Below are 18,711 nucleotides of genomic sequence, written 5' to 3' on the forward strand. Positions count from 1 at the left end.
AAAAGTAAGAGCAATCAAAATTACCTTATTCGATTTGTCTAAGATCTTATCAGGCTCGTATGGAATCAAGATGCTTGACTACGACTATCAAAATATTGATAGGAGCAACCAAATTTTTTTTAGAGTGTAGGCATCTACTTACGCATATACATTCATTTGTACTTATATAGTTAAGAGATATTTATTTGCCAGTTAAAGGAAATGTAATTGACGCGTTTTTATTAGTTTCAAAATATATACATACTAGCTTTTGCCCGCGGCTTCGCTCGCGTTAGAAAGAGACAAAAAGTATCCTATGTCACTCTCCATCCCTTCAAATATCTCCACTTAAAAAATCACGTCAATTCATCGCTCCGTTTTGCCGTGAAAGACGGACAAACAAACAGACACACACACTTTCCCATTTATAATATAGTATGGATATTTCTATCGTATCAATTGGATGGCAGATATGCCCGGAACTGCTCGAAACATTTGATGTGTGTTCATGGGAAAACACCGGAAATGGCCGCTTGAGTGAACCTATCCAAATACTTTTTCGTCTGCACTTTGTGTGATACTATACAGCATGACCACGGATGATTTTATTAATTCTGATGCGGTACAAATTCACGAAAAAAAATGTACTTTTTAGTACTGACGTTTAAAAAAAATGTACCCTTATGATTTTGGAGTTTTGACATAGGGCCCGGGGTCGTGCTAGGTAGGTACTCCCTGGCACGACCACACTATATTTAATGAGATTTTAAATTTCTGTTGCAGTACAAATTCACGAAACAAAATTTACTTTTTTGTACTTACCTTTTAAAAAAAATACCCTCATGGTTTCGGAGTTTTGACATGGGGTGTGGTCGTGCTAGATAGGTGGTACTACCTGGCACGACCACACTATATTTATGTTTAATTTTGAAATGAATACTAAACTGTTTTGAAATTGTACTATGTAAATTACTTCAAAAACTTAGTGCGGTCTAAGTACCTATCTAGCACGACCACAACCCATGTCGAAACTCCGAAAAAGGGTACTTTTTATAAAAAGGTAAGTACAGAAAAGTACATTTTTTTTCGTGAATTTGTACCACTACAGAAATTAAAAAAATCATTAAATATAGTGTGGTCGTGCCAGGAAGTACCACCTATCCAGCACGACCACACCCCATGTCAAAACTCCGAAACCATAAGGGTATTTTTTTTTAAAAGGTAAGTACAAAAAAGTAAATTTTTTTTCGTGAATTTCTACTGCAACAGAAATTTAAAATCTCATTAAATATAGTGTGGTCGTGCCAGGAAGTACCTACCTAGCACGACCACGGGCCCTATGTCGAAACTTTAAAATCATAAGGGTACATTTTTTTTAAATGTCAGTACAAAAAAGTACATTTTTTTTCGTGAATTTGTACCACATCAGAATTAATAAAATCATCCGTGGTCGTGCTGTATAGTATCACACTGCACTTTTATCTCGCTTTTATCAGACATATTTAGAAGATAGTTTTTGATACATTGTGATACAGGTTTCATGCACGTGACGCTAATAGAGAACAAGCTAATATTGAACAAGTTTAACATATTAAGTAAGTACTTACATATGTAAGGGCCACTTGTACCAACGAATGGAACTTGACAGATAACAACTTGACAGATTGACGGGTTCCCTTTATAGAATAGAATAGAATAGAATAGTTTATTGTTAAAAGAAATTAATACAATCGTACATTATTTGTCCCGTGGCCCCACACTAGGCTAAGCCTGTCACGTGGCAGCCAAAATAAGGTGAACATAACATTTTGGTATTCTAGTAATATTAAAATTATGCGTTAACAATAAGATAGTTGTGTGTGACTGTGTGCGAGTGTGGGTGTGTGTGTCTGTGTGTATGTGTGTGTGTGTGTGTGTGTGTGTGTGTGTGTGTGTGTGTGTGTGTGTGTGTGTGTGTGTGTGTGTGTGTGTGTGTGTGTGTGTGTGTGTGTGTGTGTGTGTGTGTGTGTGTGTGTGTGTGTGTGTGTGTGGGTGTGTGTACATTTGTGAGCGGTCAGGTGCTGACTTTCAGCAGCATTTCAATTTGCCTATAGTTAAGATCTTTTAACCATTAGGGAAACGTCTAGCGAACACTGTTTTTGTGGTGGGAATAGGAATTTTAAAGGTTCTATTACGGATTAATGAGGTGTATTCTTCAGAATTTATAGTTTTTCGATGTGTGTGAATTGAGACGCGAAGTATTAGTAATTTCCTCACACTGAGGACGTCCGCATCCTTATAAAGAGTGACCGTTGGAAACCATCGGGGCTTTCCAAGCATGACTTTAAGCACAAACCTTTGGGCCCTTTCAAGGGGTAGTAGCGCAGAGCTAGAGCAACCACCCCATACGCCAATGCAGTACGATAGGATCGATTCACAAATGGATATGTAAATGAGCTTTAGCAGCTTCTTTGAAGCAGAATTTCGCAATAGCTTCATAATAAAAACGACTTTTCTGACTCTTGACGACAGGACATCGATGTGTTTTTTGAAATTTAGGTTTTCATCGAGTGTAATGCCTAGGTACTTTATGGTTCTGCTGTTACTGACTACATCGCGTGTCCTTTGAGAGAGAGTAGTAGAATTGTCACAGTAAAGCGTGAGGTTTCGTCGAGTACTGGGGGCAGAAGAAGCCGTTTTATGGAAACATAAATATTTCGTTTTTGAAGTATTAAGAGAGAGCAGGTTGTCTGCAAGCCATTTGGCGATCAAAGATAAACCTGCCTCAGCTACAGCAAAGCAACGCTCCCAGGAGATATCGTGGAACAGCAGAGCAGTATCGTCTGCGTAGCAGATAATTTCAGCGTGGCTGAGCGGTAAGGAGATTAAATCATTGAGGTAAATTAGGAATAGGGTTGGGCCGAGGATGCTGCCTTGTGGTACACCAAAGGTTATCGGAGTTGAGTCACTAAGTAGGGTGCCGAGTCTCACACACTGTCTCCGGCTTGTAATGTAGCTTTTAAACCAATTCCATGCTATACCACGAATGCCCAGCAGTTCTAGCTTCTTAAGTAGTATTGGGATTGAGACAGTGTCAAACGCCTTAGCCAGATCTAGAAAAACTCCAACGCAAGATTCGCCTCTGTCAAGATACGACGACACAAGGTTAACTAGTAGGGTGGCTACTTGTTCAGAAGATCTGCTCTTCCGAAAACCAAATTGTCTTTGGGAGAGCAGTTTTTCTGATTCAAGAAAATTTACAAGTTGATTATTTACTATTTTTTCTAGCATTTTTGACATACTACTGAGGAGAGAAATAGGACGGTAATTCCCAGGGCTGTACTTGTCACCACCTTTGTGAACAGGAACTACTGCTGCTACTTTCCAGCCTTCCGGGAATATGCCCGTTGAGATGCTGAGGTTAAAGATGTGAACGAGGGGCTTGACAACATAGTCCTTTAGATGTTTTAACATACTAGCGCTAATTTTATCAATACCGGATGCGCAGTCATGTTTTAGTGACATGATTAATTTCTCTACTTCAGAATCGTCGGTAGGATGTAAAAACATAGACCTAAGGGGGGAGTTGGGTAACGCAACTTCGGACGCAAGGGTGGCCTCCGTCGTGTTTTTTTCACAGAGTATAACATTTGCTAAGTTTTTACCTACAGATGAGAAGAACTCATTGGTGTGATTTAGCGAGTCCGCTATATTAGGTTTGATTGTAGTTAATTCATGAGGTGTGTGCTTGTCCCGATTAAGGTGAGCTATGTTTCTAATAGTGCTCCAGAGTTTTCTTGGAGTATTCTTATTTTCTAAAAGTTGTTTCCGGTCATAATCGTCCTTGGTTTTTCGTAGTATACTAATATAGAAATTCCTGTATCTACTGTAAGTTATTTTAGCAATTTCACTGTCGGGGTTTTTTCTGCAATCGACATGTAGTTTGTCCTTTAATTTAGAGCATTTGATCAGACCTGGTGTCATCCAGGGTTTTAAAATTAGTTTTGAATTACTTACTCTTCTTTGTGAGGAATGCTTTGAAATTAAGTAAGATAATTTGGAGAAAAACGCTTCTGCAGCTTCGGTAGCAGATGTTTTACTGGTGACCGCTTGCCAGTTTTCTTCTTGAAGTTGCACTCTGATGGCTTCAATGTCATGACTAATGACTATTCTAGATGGTTTATTAATATTGACCTTATTATGGGGCGAAACACCGATCATAATAAGGTCATGGTCTGTTATATCAGAAACACAGACCACTGATGTAAATTCCTTAGCTGACCTCACAAAGAAGTGATCCAGACAAGAGTTTTTCCTTGTTGGTTTATCAATTGCAGGAGAAAATCCCAGACTAGCAAACATGCATAAGTACTCGGAAGCATATGTATCAGAACAGGGAGAGTTGATGTTAATGTTAATATCACCCGTAACTATAAAACAGTTAGAGCGGTGAGTTTCATTTTTTATAAAATTATCCAAAGAGTCTATAAATGGGGTAGGATTTATAAAAGAAGGAGAACGATATAAACCTAGCAAAGAAAAACGGTTCGAAACATCAATGAAAAGGCTATCTGAATCTTGTATAATTGGTTCGGTGACAGTCGCGTTAAGGGTTTTCCTTACATAAGCTACTACTCCGCTAGCTTGATTGTGGGATCTCGTAGTGCGATGTGCAGTATATCCATCGAGGTGGCCTACAACTGAGCCCTCCTTCAGCCAGCATTCTGTCAAAATTACCACGTCAAAATCTATCTTTAGCCGGTTGAACGTCACAATGAATTGATCAAAATTATGCTGAAGGCTTCTAATATTCAATGTAAGAAATTTCATAGAGAAGTTAGGCTTTATGATGTTTAGGCAATGCTCCGCAGAATCAGCAACGTAACAGTTTACAGGGAAGGAGTTGTCAAGTTCATTTCCTAGGTCTAGTCCGGCCATGGCTGTATAAAGCGGCGAGCAAGAGCGTGACTAGTGTGGTGTTGCTGCGGCGGAAGTGTTTGCAGAAAAATATTGTAATCTATGACATTCAATATGTATTTGTCTATTGTAGTGTATGTGTGATGTGTGAGTATGCGTGAAAGAGTGTAGTGAGTGTTTAAATAAATGTGAGTGTGTATATATTTGTGTAATCAATACGCATATTATGCAGATAATAAATAAAAATGGCATAGTTTGCCGACATATTGTGTTAAGTATAACTAGAAAACTAAAGTAGACGAAATTAGTATAATTATACGAATTACTCTTCGGATTGAACTGTAGGGTCTGTTGTCGTCGCCTTAGGAAATCCCGTATCGTCCAGGGTGTATCCGATATCAGGAGGTTCATACGTACTCTTGGATTCTTTGTTAGAGGTTCCGGTGACACGATCCAAGTCGCGATGGTTGCGGATGCGAATGGCAGCCGCGCCGTCGTGTTTTCTGACGTACACGGATCCTGCAGATGTCCAGCAGTATTTATGATTACATGCCTTGGAATGTTGTCTTGCCGCACGAAAAAGTTGTTTATTTTCATATGTCAGACGCTCATTAATAAACATTTTATGGGAATTATTTCCGGTGGTTGCTACGTCTTCTGCAGTAATGTTGCGCCTTGTTTTGTCGAAAATTGTGTCGCATTCTATTAACTTCATTCTGTCATTTCGCACAATTGTCTTAGACAGAATAATACATTGGCATAATGTTGATGCGCAGAATAATGCCACTTATGTTTTATTTATTTTTTACATTAAAAAGGAGTTTCTGGTTTACTCACTGTCAACCTAACACCTTTATCTTGCAGAATATCGATTGTCCGAAATACATTTGGCATAGCAGTTTTCGCAGAAACATTTTTACCCGAATGATACTTTTGCATAATTGTATAAATAGCATAACTGCCATATCGCATCGCATCGCATTCTGAATGGCAGAATTCTGGATAGCAGAATACTAATATTGTCGATTTTAATATAGCAGCATTGTATATAGTATACATTACATTTCACCGAATTAGTAATAGCATACTGTTAATATCGTCGACTTTACTTTTGCAGCATTTTATGTCGCATAATACCAACTCATGTTGTTGACTGTAATTTTATTTTGCACCGAATAGACGATCCGCCGAATTTATTTTGACATGTTGCCAGAAATGTAGATTAGGTTAGAATCCCTATCCAGACAAAATACTCACACGGCACAGAAATCTTATATGTCACAGAGTCGGTTTAGGTGCGACGACGAGCGAAGCGAGGAGGAGCGTGTTAGGTTGACAGTGAGTAAACCAGAAACTCCTTTTTAATGTAAAAAATAAATAAAACATAAGTGGCATTATTCTGCGCATCAACATTATGCCAATGTATTATTCTGCCTAAGACAATTGTGCGAAATGACAGAATGAAGCCAATAGAATGCGACACAATTTTCGACAAAACAATTAATCGATTATAAATACGACTATTATACTATTTACCATTATGCTATTGTATTACTCTGCTTTAACCCTTAAATGCATGAATTTTTCTTTTAACGAGATATTAATATATGTGATAGACAATAGTTTTGTGACTCTGGGATAAATAATAAAAAAAATATTTATGATCGATTTTTATACTAAATTAGTGTTAGAAGTTAAATAGGCCAAATCTTATTTATATAAATATATCGTAATTGGTAAGTTTTATTTTAAAAAAATTACTACTATTAACTATTTGTGAAACCTTTATGATAAAATGTTTAAACATAAACTAATTAAGTTAACTCCGAAAAAATCAGCCTAAATCACATACTAAAAATCGCCATCGTCCTGTTTTTTCACACTTTTCCGCCATTTCATCTTAATCCTCAAATAATAAATAGTAAATCATTATATTATTTAATTTATTTAATTTGGGCTGGACATGTCTGCCGCATGCACCCTGAATGGTGGGCCAAAATGGTTACCGAGTGGGACCCACGGAACACCGTGGAGGGTGCAGGCCGGGGTTCAGGCAGACCGAAAAAGAGATGGCGGGACGACTTGAACGCATTTTATCCAAGCTGGCAAAATTACGCACATGACAGGGTTGAGTGGAAGAAGCGAGGGGAGGCCTTTGCCCAGCAGTGGGACACTACAGTAGGCTATAAAAAAAAATTTATATTAAATAGTAATAAATAATGAATAATAATTAAGAAATAAATGTGATTTTGGATAGCTACATATCGAGCCACGGGCCATCAAATATATGATGCATATATACATCACCATGCATTTAAGGGTTAAATAATTCTGCAAAATGACAGTATGCCAAGAAATTTATGCAAAAAGTCATTCTGCGAAAAGAGGATTCTGCCAAGCGTTATTATGCGAAGGTAAAATATGACAAAGAAAATTATGCAAGATAATGGTAATCCGACAGCCCACTAACCCTGAGTTAAGTGGTTGGTGCAAGTGGGCCTAAAGAATATGGGTCTGCAGTCTGCTGTTAAAATTGAGATTCTAAATATTTTAACCCTGTGCCTGGGCAAAGAGGTAGCAGTCAATACAATTTTATTATAAATTTTACCTTTTGTTTATTTTTTTTAATTTTACCCTACTTTTGATTTGAATTTTTCTCTTTGTAAAATCCTCTATACCCATTATCTTCGGCTAGCTTGAGAAGTTATTATAAAACCTATCACAGGGCCGATACTGTAATTTTTCGCATCAGAGAATCCGTATTTGTGTGACAAAGGTTTCCATCGCAGTAAAGTATTTTCCTTTTTTTGTATTTGTTTAGGAAGATAGGAAATCACTTCGTTTTTCAGTTCCTGTTGCCAAATTTCACCCCATTTTATACAAAAGATAAAACTTGACGGTTCTGTAACCGCAGCACCGGCACCCTAAATATTATCATAAATTTGGCTATATTGGGTCTAAAAGAAACTGGTGATATTTATAAAAAATGATACAGTGGCTATAACAATTGGCTATAACAATTGAATTTTAATAACAATATAGCCATAACCTTCCGATAACCTATTGAGATTCTTTCTCAAAACTTCAGCAGCAAATCTTCGACTGCGTAGGTTCGACTGATCTTATTCGTTCGGCAAAGTTTTACTTAGTACGAGTAAATAAAGTAACGGGACTTTACAGACTTCATTGCCGTGATTGTAGACCGCTAAAGTTCAGGACACCATTCAACCGGAATTTAAATTAGAGTAGGGTGAGCGTGACATTGAATTATTAATGACTAGTTATTTAAGAAAGTTACCTAAGAACGTTTTAAAAATTCCCTTAGGTAAAAAGAAAAATATCAGATCCTGCTTCTGTCTGTTCATTGATAGTCCAGTCATTTGTGAATAACATTTTGAAAAGGTATCGAGCTTTATTCTTTAGATCCGCTGTCTCTTTAGCCTGGCAAAAAAAGTTGGGGAGAGCGGGGCAAGTTGAAGCAGGACGGAAAGCGTGATGTTGTGCGTGAGTTATGAACGGTCTGAACAGTATTGAACCACGAAAGAGCTTTGATTGTCATTGGAAATAGAGCTTCAGTGGTTAGTGGATTAAACTAGTTCCTTTTTGATATGGATGTTCCGCGTGAAATTTTTAGACAAATGTCGATTTAAGTAGGTACTGAAGGGTATTCAATTCAATTATTAAGTGATCGTGTTTTTAGATTTCTTCCAATCTAAACACCGTTAAGGCAGATCAAATATTTACTATATATTAAGCACTGCTTATGGCCCTCACAGCCATTTTCTTGGGAAGGACATTTATTTCTACGAAGTGCCAGTCTTCGTTTGCCGTGTTTACTTTGAACCAAGAAATACTTAGGAGCATATATTACAGAATCTTACATTGATATTAATGTAGTTATGAATGTTATGATTAAATTCAAATTAATATGGGATGAAGGTCTGTCATTCTCATTTATTAATAGTTTAATCAAAGTTTGATTAAGGTCTAAGTCACATAACTACCATAACTGTCTACGAAATGAATAACTTTCTTGAAGATTCTTTGTTTTGGAATGTAATAGGTATCATGTCAGGTTTCAAAACTATAACCCTTAAGAGGATACGGTAGCGAAAATGCTAAAATGGAAAGGAGCCCCCCTTTCAACTTAGGAATTTTAGTTAAATAATGTTAAATAAATACAAGTGTTATTAACTAGATTTATTGAAAAAAAATTGTCCATTAAGAACAACTCAGCCAAAAGATATTTAAAAAAAATCTTTAAAATCGAGGTTCCGCTCTCGACTCTTTCCTCCTTCAAAACTTAATCAATCGGAACGAAATTTGAGAATCTGAATAACAATGAAATAATTTATGTCGGACCGTTTAGCTTTTTTGGTTAATTGTTACCAATCTTGAGTATCACACCTTTTTTGCGCCACAATGAAAAAGGCCGTTTTTGGAAATTTTTGATTGGCTCTAGAGTCTTCAAAAAGCATAATATCAAAAAAATCAAAACGGTCCGACACAGATAAAAATAAAAACAATCTGTGTTGAAAAAATCATTGCTCTATCTTCAAAAACCAGGGAGGAAATAGTCGAGAGCGTTTGTATGGAGAATTGACCCCTACCGTATCGTCCTAAATGCATATGGTACCCTTTATTTTAGTTCTGAAATGTCTAATGTGCAAAATATAAACATCGCATACTTATAAGACTTTGAGTTGATGCGTCAGTCTATAATTGACATTGACTTATATGCCATTTCAGTTGTAGCCATTTGACTACAGTAAACATTAAAGGGTTATCAAGCATTTTCACGTAGTAGGTTACCAAATAATAGAAAACAAAAAACAGGGGTTCAATTAAATTCAAATAATTTAATGATAACGAACATTCCGATTGGTTCTGACCGCCTGCATCTGTGTGTGCGTGCGCCGACGCCCACACCATTACATTCATACATAGGTAGCACGTACACGTATGTTACGCCCAAGAGCTGTAGGTTCTTGGTGTAGGTAAAAGATAAATTACAACTAACCATCCGTTTGGCTCTGACCACCTGCCTCTGGTGATGCGTGCCGATTGCGCGCGTCCGGGCTACGCCGCACTCATGTGTGCGTAGTGCATAGGTACGCTCACACCATCATAAACATAGGTACCACTTACGTCACTCCCATGAGCTCTAGGTTATATGTATAGCTGTAGAATATGGTGGAATCACAACTAACCTTCCGCTTGGCTCTGACCTCCTGCATCTGATGGTGCGTGCACTCGCCGATGGCGCGCCCGCGCAGCGCCGCGTGTAGTGCGTACGCTCACACCATCACAAACATAGGCAGCGCATACGTCATGCCCAGGAACACTAGGTTACAGATATATAGCAACATTGAATGACAACTAACCTTCCGCTTTGCTCTGACCACCTGCATCTGGTGGTGCGTGCACTCGCCGATGGCGCGCCCACGCAGCGCCGCGCTCATGCGTGCGTACGCCCACACCATCACGATCATAGGCAGCACGTACGTCACGCCCAGGAACACTAAGTTGTAGCTGTAGAAGAACATGAGCGTTAACACTACTAACTAACATAAGTCTTAAGCTCAAATGGGACAGACTCCACCGAGCCCAAGGCCATAAAACGTATTAGGTCTGCGATACACATACCCGTACCCGTAGCTTGCACTACTGGCATGCCAGCCACGTACAAAATTACTCTATAAAATTATGAGTGAAAATTGTATTAGGTTAAATCTAATTATTTATTTCATAACATTACATATTAATATGTATATCAGAGCTTACGTGTGTGACGCCCTGCAAGGGCACAGCAAATCAATTCATATGAGCATTTGAGCAATAACCTTTTAGCAACCAATAAATCCTTACACGTGTGACTTTATTCACGTGTAAGGTGATACGTGATAAAGTACCATTAAATAATAATTACGGACTTGATTATTACTAGTATTACATGTGTAAATAAAACGATCTGAATATAAACGAGCATAAGGGCGCCGTCACCTAGCACCAAATTGTTAATTAGGAGATACTTAAGAGTTGACACGGCGCGCGATTATATGATTAATACAAATTAATAGATGTGCAACATTAATGCATTATGTGTCATAGTGAAATGTATTCTAATACAGTGAGTTCCAGTGTGAAAAATATTTATACGTTTAACGGGCGTTAAAGGGGCGAAATCATACGAACATAATTATATGTATAGGGAATGTTCGATAGAACCTATAACGTTACCTTTACTAAGCACTATATTTTTGTAAATTATACGTTTTTTATCTCAAAATAAAACCATTTTAGGAGACACTGGCCATAAACAAAAGATTTTCAATGTCACTTGAATGAATTTATTACCCGCAGGAGTCTAGCTGACTTGGCAGTGTTCGCGTTTGCTTCTAGGTACAACAAAACAAACAATGTAGGTATTTGCGTCTATGAATAAATTAAGTTATATAAATATTTTATTTTCTTACCAATAATCCGTCTTTGATGTTGGATAGCTACCGTCTGGCCATTTAATGAAGCATATTTCTCTTTCACCATTGATATACCTGTAAAACATTTGTTATTAGGAAACGAACAATCGTATCAACGTGATATCAACAATTAGGATTTTGACAAAAAGATGTTTCAGAATTTCAGTCTCAAGCAGGTTCCTATCACAAACAAACACATGAAGAACATGAAGATTTTAGGCATGAATGATAGGAGTAAAATAATGTTACCTACTCCACTTAATGACAAGATTTTATTGAAATAGGAACACTCTTGGATCACTTAGTTGTCGCTCTGTCTTTAAATACCCTTAGAACACATGGAGGTAACAAGTTTGTAAAACTGTATTTTGTGAGTAGTGTAATGGTATTGGGGGACCTAAAATACCATGCTGAAGGCTTTAGAGAATTAAATAAATTAGATTGATTAAGGTGTAGATGAATCTAAGGAGTCTGAGCTTACTATATGGGGTAGTTGTAAGGAAAGGCACATGGCGATTTATAAAATTGAAATATATTATCGCAAATTTATTAAGGTATGGGCGTTCCTATCAAAGAAATCTATAAGGCATTCGTTATATAAAATGAAATCAATAATCTATGAATGCAAACTTGAATACACTACAGAAATACGTAAGTGAGCAAAACAATTTAGGCCTTTTTCACTTGAAATATTTATATAAACTAATAACCAAAAGTGTATACAATACAAGTCAACCTATAGCCCATACCTTTGCGGGGACAATCTATTAAGTCAATGGCTCATGAAGTAAGGGAAAACCCGCTAAAACCCTTACTTCGCCTTATTAATGTAACGTCTACATACAATGTCTACATAACATCTATATGTTCTAGTTAATACAACAATACAATAATTCATTAGGAATTGTAATAACAGAATTTCCAAGACAGTTTACTCTAAACACAGTTTGAGTTATAATAAATGCACATGTTGTTTAACCTGTAGGATATAACAATATAATATCGGTCGTCTCGTTTCAATCCTTTACGAAATGTATTTAGGTACATTAGATATCTCAGGAACTCGAATCCTGGTTTCAACAAATATATATGGAATATATTTAACATAGTGGCGAGGCTCGAACTCGCACTAATATTCATCAATAAAATGTCATACAAGATATGTAACACAAAGCTGAAAGAAACTGAAGAAACATTATACAGTTACTTTAAAATACTAATTAACCACTACGAGGTTATAGAATTTGTCCCAACAATAAATCCAGATTATAACGCAAGAATTGAACTTGCCTTGCACTTGAACAAAGATAATTAAAATATGTTGTGTTACTTAAAATACAATTTGAGACGCTGTTTTGATAAAAGAGGTACTTAGCTCGTTTATCGCCGGATCCGGAACCACTGGCTTTATTTTCTACTATAAAGAACTACTAAATTAATCTTTAACAATTATTACAATTATATATGATCAGGGAACAAATTTTAACAAAGCTGGAAAGACTTGGGTCTCCCTTCGAGTCTAAAATCAGAGTGTCCTGCTACTCTCATCCCTCGTGTTGACTGAAATCCCTACTAAACCAACTTACTTCTAGTTACGATAATGTCAACCTTATTAACAATAATATAAGGTTTTCGTCGCTACAATTATCCGATTGCGTACACGTTTCTTCAATGGGATCTTGTCCCTTCCAAGGCTCTGATTGGTGCGCTGTCTCGCTCTCTCTTACTGCAGCGGTGCACGTTGTCTCGTTTGGCGTGGTCAGGGGCTTGAGGGACCCCCCGCTGTCACTTTTGCAACGAGTGGTACGGTCATGGTCAAATGCCTTGACACATGGGCTCCAGATGTCCTGGAAACAGTTTACCAAGGAGAGTAGACTTTGTATGGAATAATATACCATATTAGAATATGCTTACGTTATAGGTTTGGCGTACGGTGTGCATTGTGCGATAGCGGTTTTTCTGTTGTTCCAGTAAACTCATAAATAAATCTTATAATGGGTTTTGTTTTTAAATTTCTATAGAATATCTTTTAACTAAAATATTGAGCAATCCGAGAATGGGAAACAGCCTGCTTTCTACTTTTATTGCCGCCCTTTTTTTTCGGCTAGCCATTTTAAATTTATTACTTTTAACCGATGGCAATTTTAATCACCTATTTATAACTACTTAGTAAAGCACGTATTCACGTATGTGGAATATGGGTTGCCATCTCACGCCCCTCTCTGGTTAGTCGAACAAAATTACCCCGTCTTCTACGTAACCTATATAACATGAATACGAGAACTTGAAAAAATGTAAACATTTGTCACTACATATTTTATAGGAATAGGTAGCTCAATAGTTATGCATGAATCCAGACGTTGCTTTACGGACATTCATGACACTCAAAATCTTGATAATTACTTTTTAATCCGCGAAATGGTAGCGCATTTGTCTATAGTGCTAACCTGCTATAGTTACTCGCGTCTTTGTCCCAATATTTACAAAACGGAAGCTAGCTTTAAATAAGTTAATTATGCTTCTTTCTTCTCTAACAAAACCACACTATGAGACTTGTAATGGGCAATAAACCAATAACAATAATATCTTAGCGCTGGCGCCTATACTTCTGAAGGAACTACCTGACGTTTGGGCACGGATAATAAAATAATAATGAATTTAATATTTTAAAATATAACAATTTTTATAGTATCTTATTGTTTGCATTTAGACCGTTACAATTACTGCCTCTTACTGATTAACCATAATAATATGTCTCTTTGCACAAATGATAGCCTATCTTAGAACGTTATTTGCTTAATGAAATTGAATTAATTTTGTATCTTGTATTTCAAGCTTTATGCGTTTTCATAAAATTATCTAAAGTTCACGTTAACCGAGTAGACTTCAGTTTGTGTTAACAAGATCTCTTGACTCATACATCACCATACAATCTTCGTAATCGACACATCGTCACCTTCTCAAGACACTAATAAGTTACAATCACACATCTCCTTTCACAACCACGCATTACCCTGGCCAGGGATTTTCCACACAAAGTTCACACATAAGACCTCTAGTTTATTGATTACAATTTACAATCAACTTTCAATAATACTTGATAGCTTGTAGTAGATTATTACATATGTAAATAACACCTATGTTGTCGTCAAGAGATCTCGCATCTCAAATTACACTGATCAAAATAATTTTGTGTCATATAATTTATATTGTGGCATAATAAATGTCTATTTTCTATTTAGGGACATTTATTTACATCATTAAATTTGTTGAGTATAGCTGTCATAAAATAAAACCCTTTGTCATCTCTGTTCTTTAGGGTATTTAGATAGTATTATGATAGTGATGCCAGCTAAATGAAAATTCACTTTAACTTTTGTTAATAAGTGATGCAATTGAACTTTTGTTATGAAATAATGATTTGAACAGACAATGGCCTGACCATACCTACGTCATGTAATGGTATTATGGCCCTATTTAGTAAAGTTTGGACAGACAAATACCTCAGCCACACACCTCAGAGTCACTTCCTCACGGACAGAGCCTGATCTACTATAAAACGCGTTCGTCTGAGACGAGAGAATTAATTCTCGGGTCACACTGCGTCCAGCGTGAGCGGAGGCGTAGAAACAGTCCTTCCTAAGCGTAAGTGAGATGTACTACTCAGGGCAGCCCTGAGGTGCCAAAGCTTCTAAAACTGATCCCGTCTGCTACCCACGTAGAGCCTGAGTTCAATAAATGTGTGTATGGCTACGTAGCATCGTATCGCATGGGGGTTAGCAAGTGCGCAAGCGCACTATGTGTTTTTTTTTTCTTGCATAGATGTTAGGCGGTATACCAGTGATTTTTTTTTTTTTTGAGTGGCCACTATGGCTAACCCCGGCGCCTCTGGTATGGTGAAGTCAGGTTGTTCTACGCAAGTCATATAACAGAGGTGTGACCTGGCAATTAATCTTGTTCCTAACCGCTTGAGTATAATAATATTAATTTAACCCCAAACTAATACCCACAAACTCTAAGCTTAAGAAATTGAACCACGGAAAAGAAAGTTATAAGGAAACGATAAAATAAATCAGTGGTTCTCGAATCAATCTCGTAAGTTGTGTCAACCCAAATGGCGTTGTCGAGACCGTCCACAGTCGGCTATACAGCGGCGTCGTGTCTTGCCTCTAGACGCGTCAAAACTACCACAATTCACACCAGTCTTTTCCTAGGATCGGTCTTAGTCGCCTATTAAAGCCAGGTATGTTAGGTATACTGAAACTATCCTGCAACAAAATATCTTTTGTCTGTCCAACCAATAACTGCAAGATTTATGTACTTTTTCTTTTCAAGTCTTTTCATAAAATAATTGCAAATTCAATTTTAAAATGCAAAACATGGTATACCTTTTATTTTGTTTTTACAGTAACCATTGAAACCTGCACGATTAGTAATAATTGTCCTCATCATTATTAATACGCATTCTGCCTGAAATACAACACTTTAGACAAAATATTTATGTACTTATTTATTTTTGTTCCTAAAATGTGTTTTATAAGGTTTTACTCTTTTATTTCGAAACGAGTATTTATCGCATCTTTCATTTCAGGTCGAGAGGTACAACAACGTTATAGGTACTGAGTGCATAAATAGGTATAGGTATACAACTGAAACATCGCGTGTTTCTACACTTATTTGTTCTAAATGTGTTATTTATTTATATGTATATTAAGAGAACCAAACTTTTAGGACTTTAATTATTAAATTGGAAATTCTTTCGTGATAACATAAACAATCGAAAATCGAGCTGCAACATTAACTTGCAACAAACCAGGTAATGTGGAACCAAGTAAACCGTCCGAACACTTGTTCTTTTTTTTTCTTGTTTTATCTATTGTGATAAACAATGCATGGTTATAACTAATAATATTCTACCTGCTTTTTAAAATGCTTCGTTCCATTAACTAGTATCGATAAATATCGGTAACTGACGATTGAAACAATATCGTGTATCTCAAACAAAATCTTTACGACAAACATACATACTACATATTTTATATTTGAAATAACTTCATATCTATATCTCTACGCAAAATACATTCATACATAGTATATTCCCAAGTAACATTTTAGTGCTATAATTTTGGTTTTCGACGCCAAAAGCTACTATAGATGTCGTATAAAGGTTTTCGGCGTGACCGCTTGTCGTATAAAAGCCTCCAGTAACACCTTTTAGCTCTATAAGCTTATACCGCTAAAAGGTGTTATTAGGAAGTGATGTAAACGTTTATATCACCATTTTATAGAGCCGCTATAGGCCTGGTCTATAACAGGATCAAATATGACTACTATAGATCTATATTATTGTATAATAGTGTTAGGAATCACTGCTATGCAATCAATTTGCGCTATTAAGGTTCCCGACAAGCCGCTATAGTTGTTGCGTTATACAGCTAAAAGGTGTTATTAGGAAGTGATGTAAACGTTTATATCACCATTTTATAGAGCCGCTATAGGCCTGGTCTATAACAGGATCAAATATGACTACTATATAACAATATTATTATATAATGGTGTTAGAAATCACTGTTATGCAATCAATTTGCGCTATTAAGGTTCCCGACAAGCCGCTATAGTTGTTGCGTTATACAGCTAAAAGGTGTTATTAGGAAGTGATGTAAACGTTTATATCACCATTTTATAGAGCAGCTATAGGCCTGATGTATAACAGGATCAAATATGACTACTATAGAACAATATTATTATATAATGGTGTTAGAAATCACTGTTATGCAATCAATTTACGCTATTAAGGTTCCCGACAAGCCGCTATAGTTGTTGTGTTATACAGCTAAAAGGTGTTATTAGGAAGTGATGTAAACGTTTATATCACCATTTTATACAGCCGCTATAGGCCTGGTCTATAACAGGATCAAATAACCTACTAAAGAACAATATTATTGTATAATAGTGTTAGGAATCACTGTTATGCTATCAATTTGCGCTATTAAGGTTCCCAACAAGCCGCTTATAGTATTTTTAGTAGTCGTATTTTAACAGAAATTAAAACCTAAATATACCACTATTTTGGGATATAGTGGCTTTGGAAAACACTGCTACAGTATTTAACACTGTAGTAGTGATATGAATACCATTATAGAGCTATTTTGCTGTATAATGAAGTTTTCAGGATACGTTTATATAGCTTTGAAAAGCGTTAATAGTCGTTTTCTAATGCCTTTTATATCTCATCGCCGTATACGTCACAATTACTCTTTTATATCACAGAACTGTGGAATAATGGTTTCGGTATCTCTTTTAAAACACAATAGCGCTATAGCTGAGTTTACTATATGTTTTATAAAAAAAAATTGTTTAGAAGATCTTTCTATACTAAAACATTGAAAACAAGTATTGTTTTCTATATAAAGAACTTATAAGTTAAACTGGATCATAGTTAAAGTCTCATGCAACCCTAATTGAATCCACAATGGCGGGCTTATGGCAGTGAATGCGTATGATAAGTGACATAGTCGAACTATAAAAGCGTATGTTTTACTTCTTGGATCCATAGTAGAAACTATGGTGCCAATAATTTTATTGTATAAAATTATATTTATTTATTTTATTCAAAACAGGTATAAATCGAGGGCCCACTTAAAATACCCGACAAGCCGCTATAGTTGTTGTGTTATACAGCTAAAAGGTGTTATTAGGAAGTGATGTAAACGTTTATATCACCATTTTATACAGCCGCTATAGGCCTGGTCTATAACAGGATCAAATAACCTACTAAAGAACAATATTATTGTATAATAGTGTTAGGAATCACTGTTATGCTATCAATTTGCGCTATTAAGGTTCCCAACAAGCCGCTTATAGTATTTTTAGTAGTCGTATTTTAACAGAAATTAAAACCTAAATATACCACTATTTTGGGATATAGTGGCTTTGGAAAACACTGCTACAGTATTTAACACTGTAGTAGTGATATGAATACCATTATAGAGCTATTTTGCTGTATAATGAAGTTTTCAGGATACGTTTATATAGCTTTGAAAAGCGTTAATAGTCGTTTTCTAATGCCTTTTATATCTCATCGCCGTATACGTCACAATTACTCTTTTATATCACAGAACTGTGGAATAATGGTTTCGGTATCTCTTTTAAAACACAATAGCGCTATAGCTGAGTTTACTATATGTTTTATAAAAAAAAATTGTTTAGAAGATCTTTCTATACTAAAACATTGAAAACAAGTATTGTTTTCTATATAAAGAACTTATAAGTTAAACTGGATCATAGTTAAAGTCTCATGCAACCCTAATTGAATCCACAATGGCGGGCTTATGGCAGTGAATGCGTATGATAAGTG

At 36.2% G+C, this 18,711-nt stretch overlaps 1 protein-coding gene across 2 annotated transcripts in view; it reads right to left on the reverse strand.

Annotated features, from left to right (window-relative positions):
* LOC125238297 (tachykinin-like peptides receptor 86C) overlaps window positions 1–18,711 on the reverse strand; it is a 91,493-nt gene that overhangs the window by 31,252 nt on the left and 41,530 nt on the right. For both annotated transcript variants that reach the window (XM_048145589.1, XM_048145596.1), the window contains exons 5-6: window positions 11,352–11,429; window positions 10,260–10,407 (exon numbers count right to left, since the gene is read on the reverse strand). In XM_048145589.1, the coding sequence (XP_048001546.1) occupies window positions 10,260–10,407; window positions 11,352–11,429 (226 nt within the window). The remainder of the gene's footprint in view (window positions 1–10,259; window positions 10,408–11,351; window positions 11,430–18,711) is intronic.

The sequence above is a fragment of the Leguminivora glycinivorella genome, chromosome 2 (assembly GCF_023078275.1).
Source record: "Leguminivora glycinivorella isolate SPB_JAAS2020 chromosome 2, LegGlyc_1.1, whole genome shotgun sequence".
Lineage (NCBI taxonomy): Eukaryota > Metazoa > Arthropoda > Insecta > Lepidoptera > Tortricidae > Leguminivora > Leguminivora glycinivorella.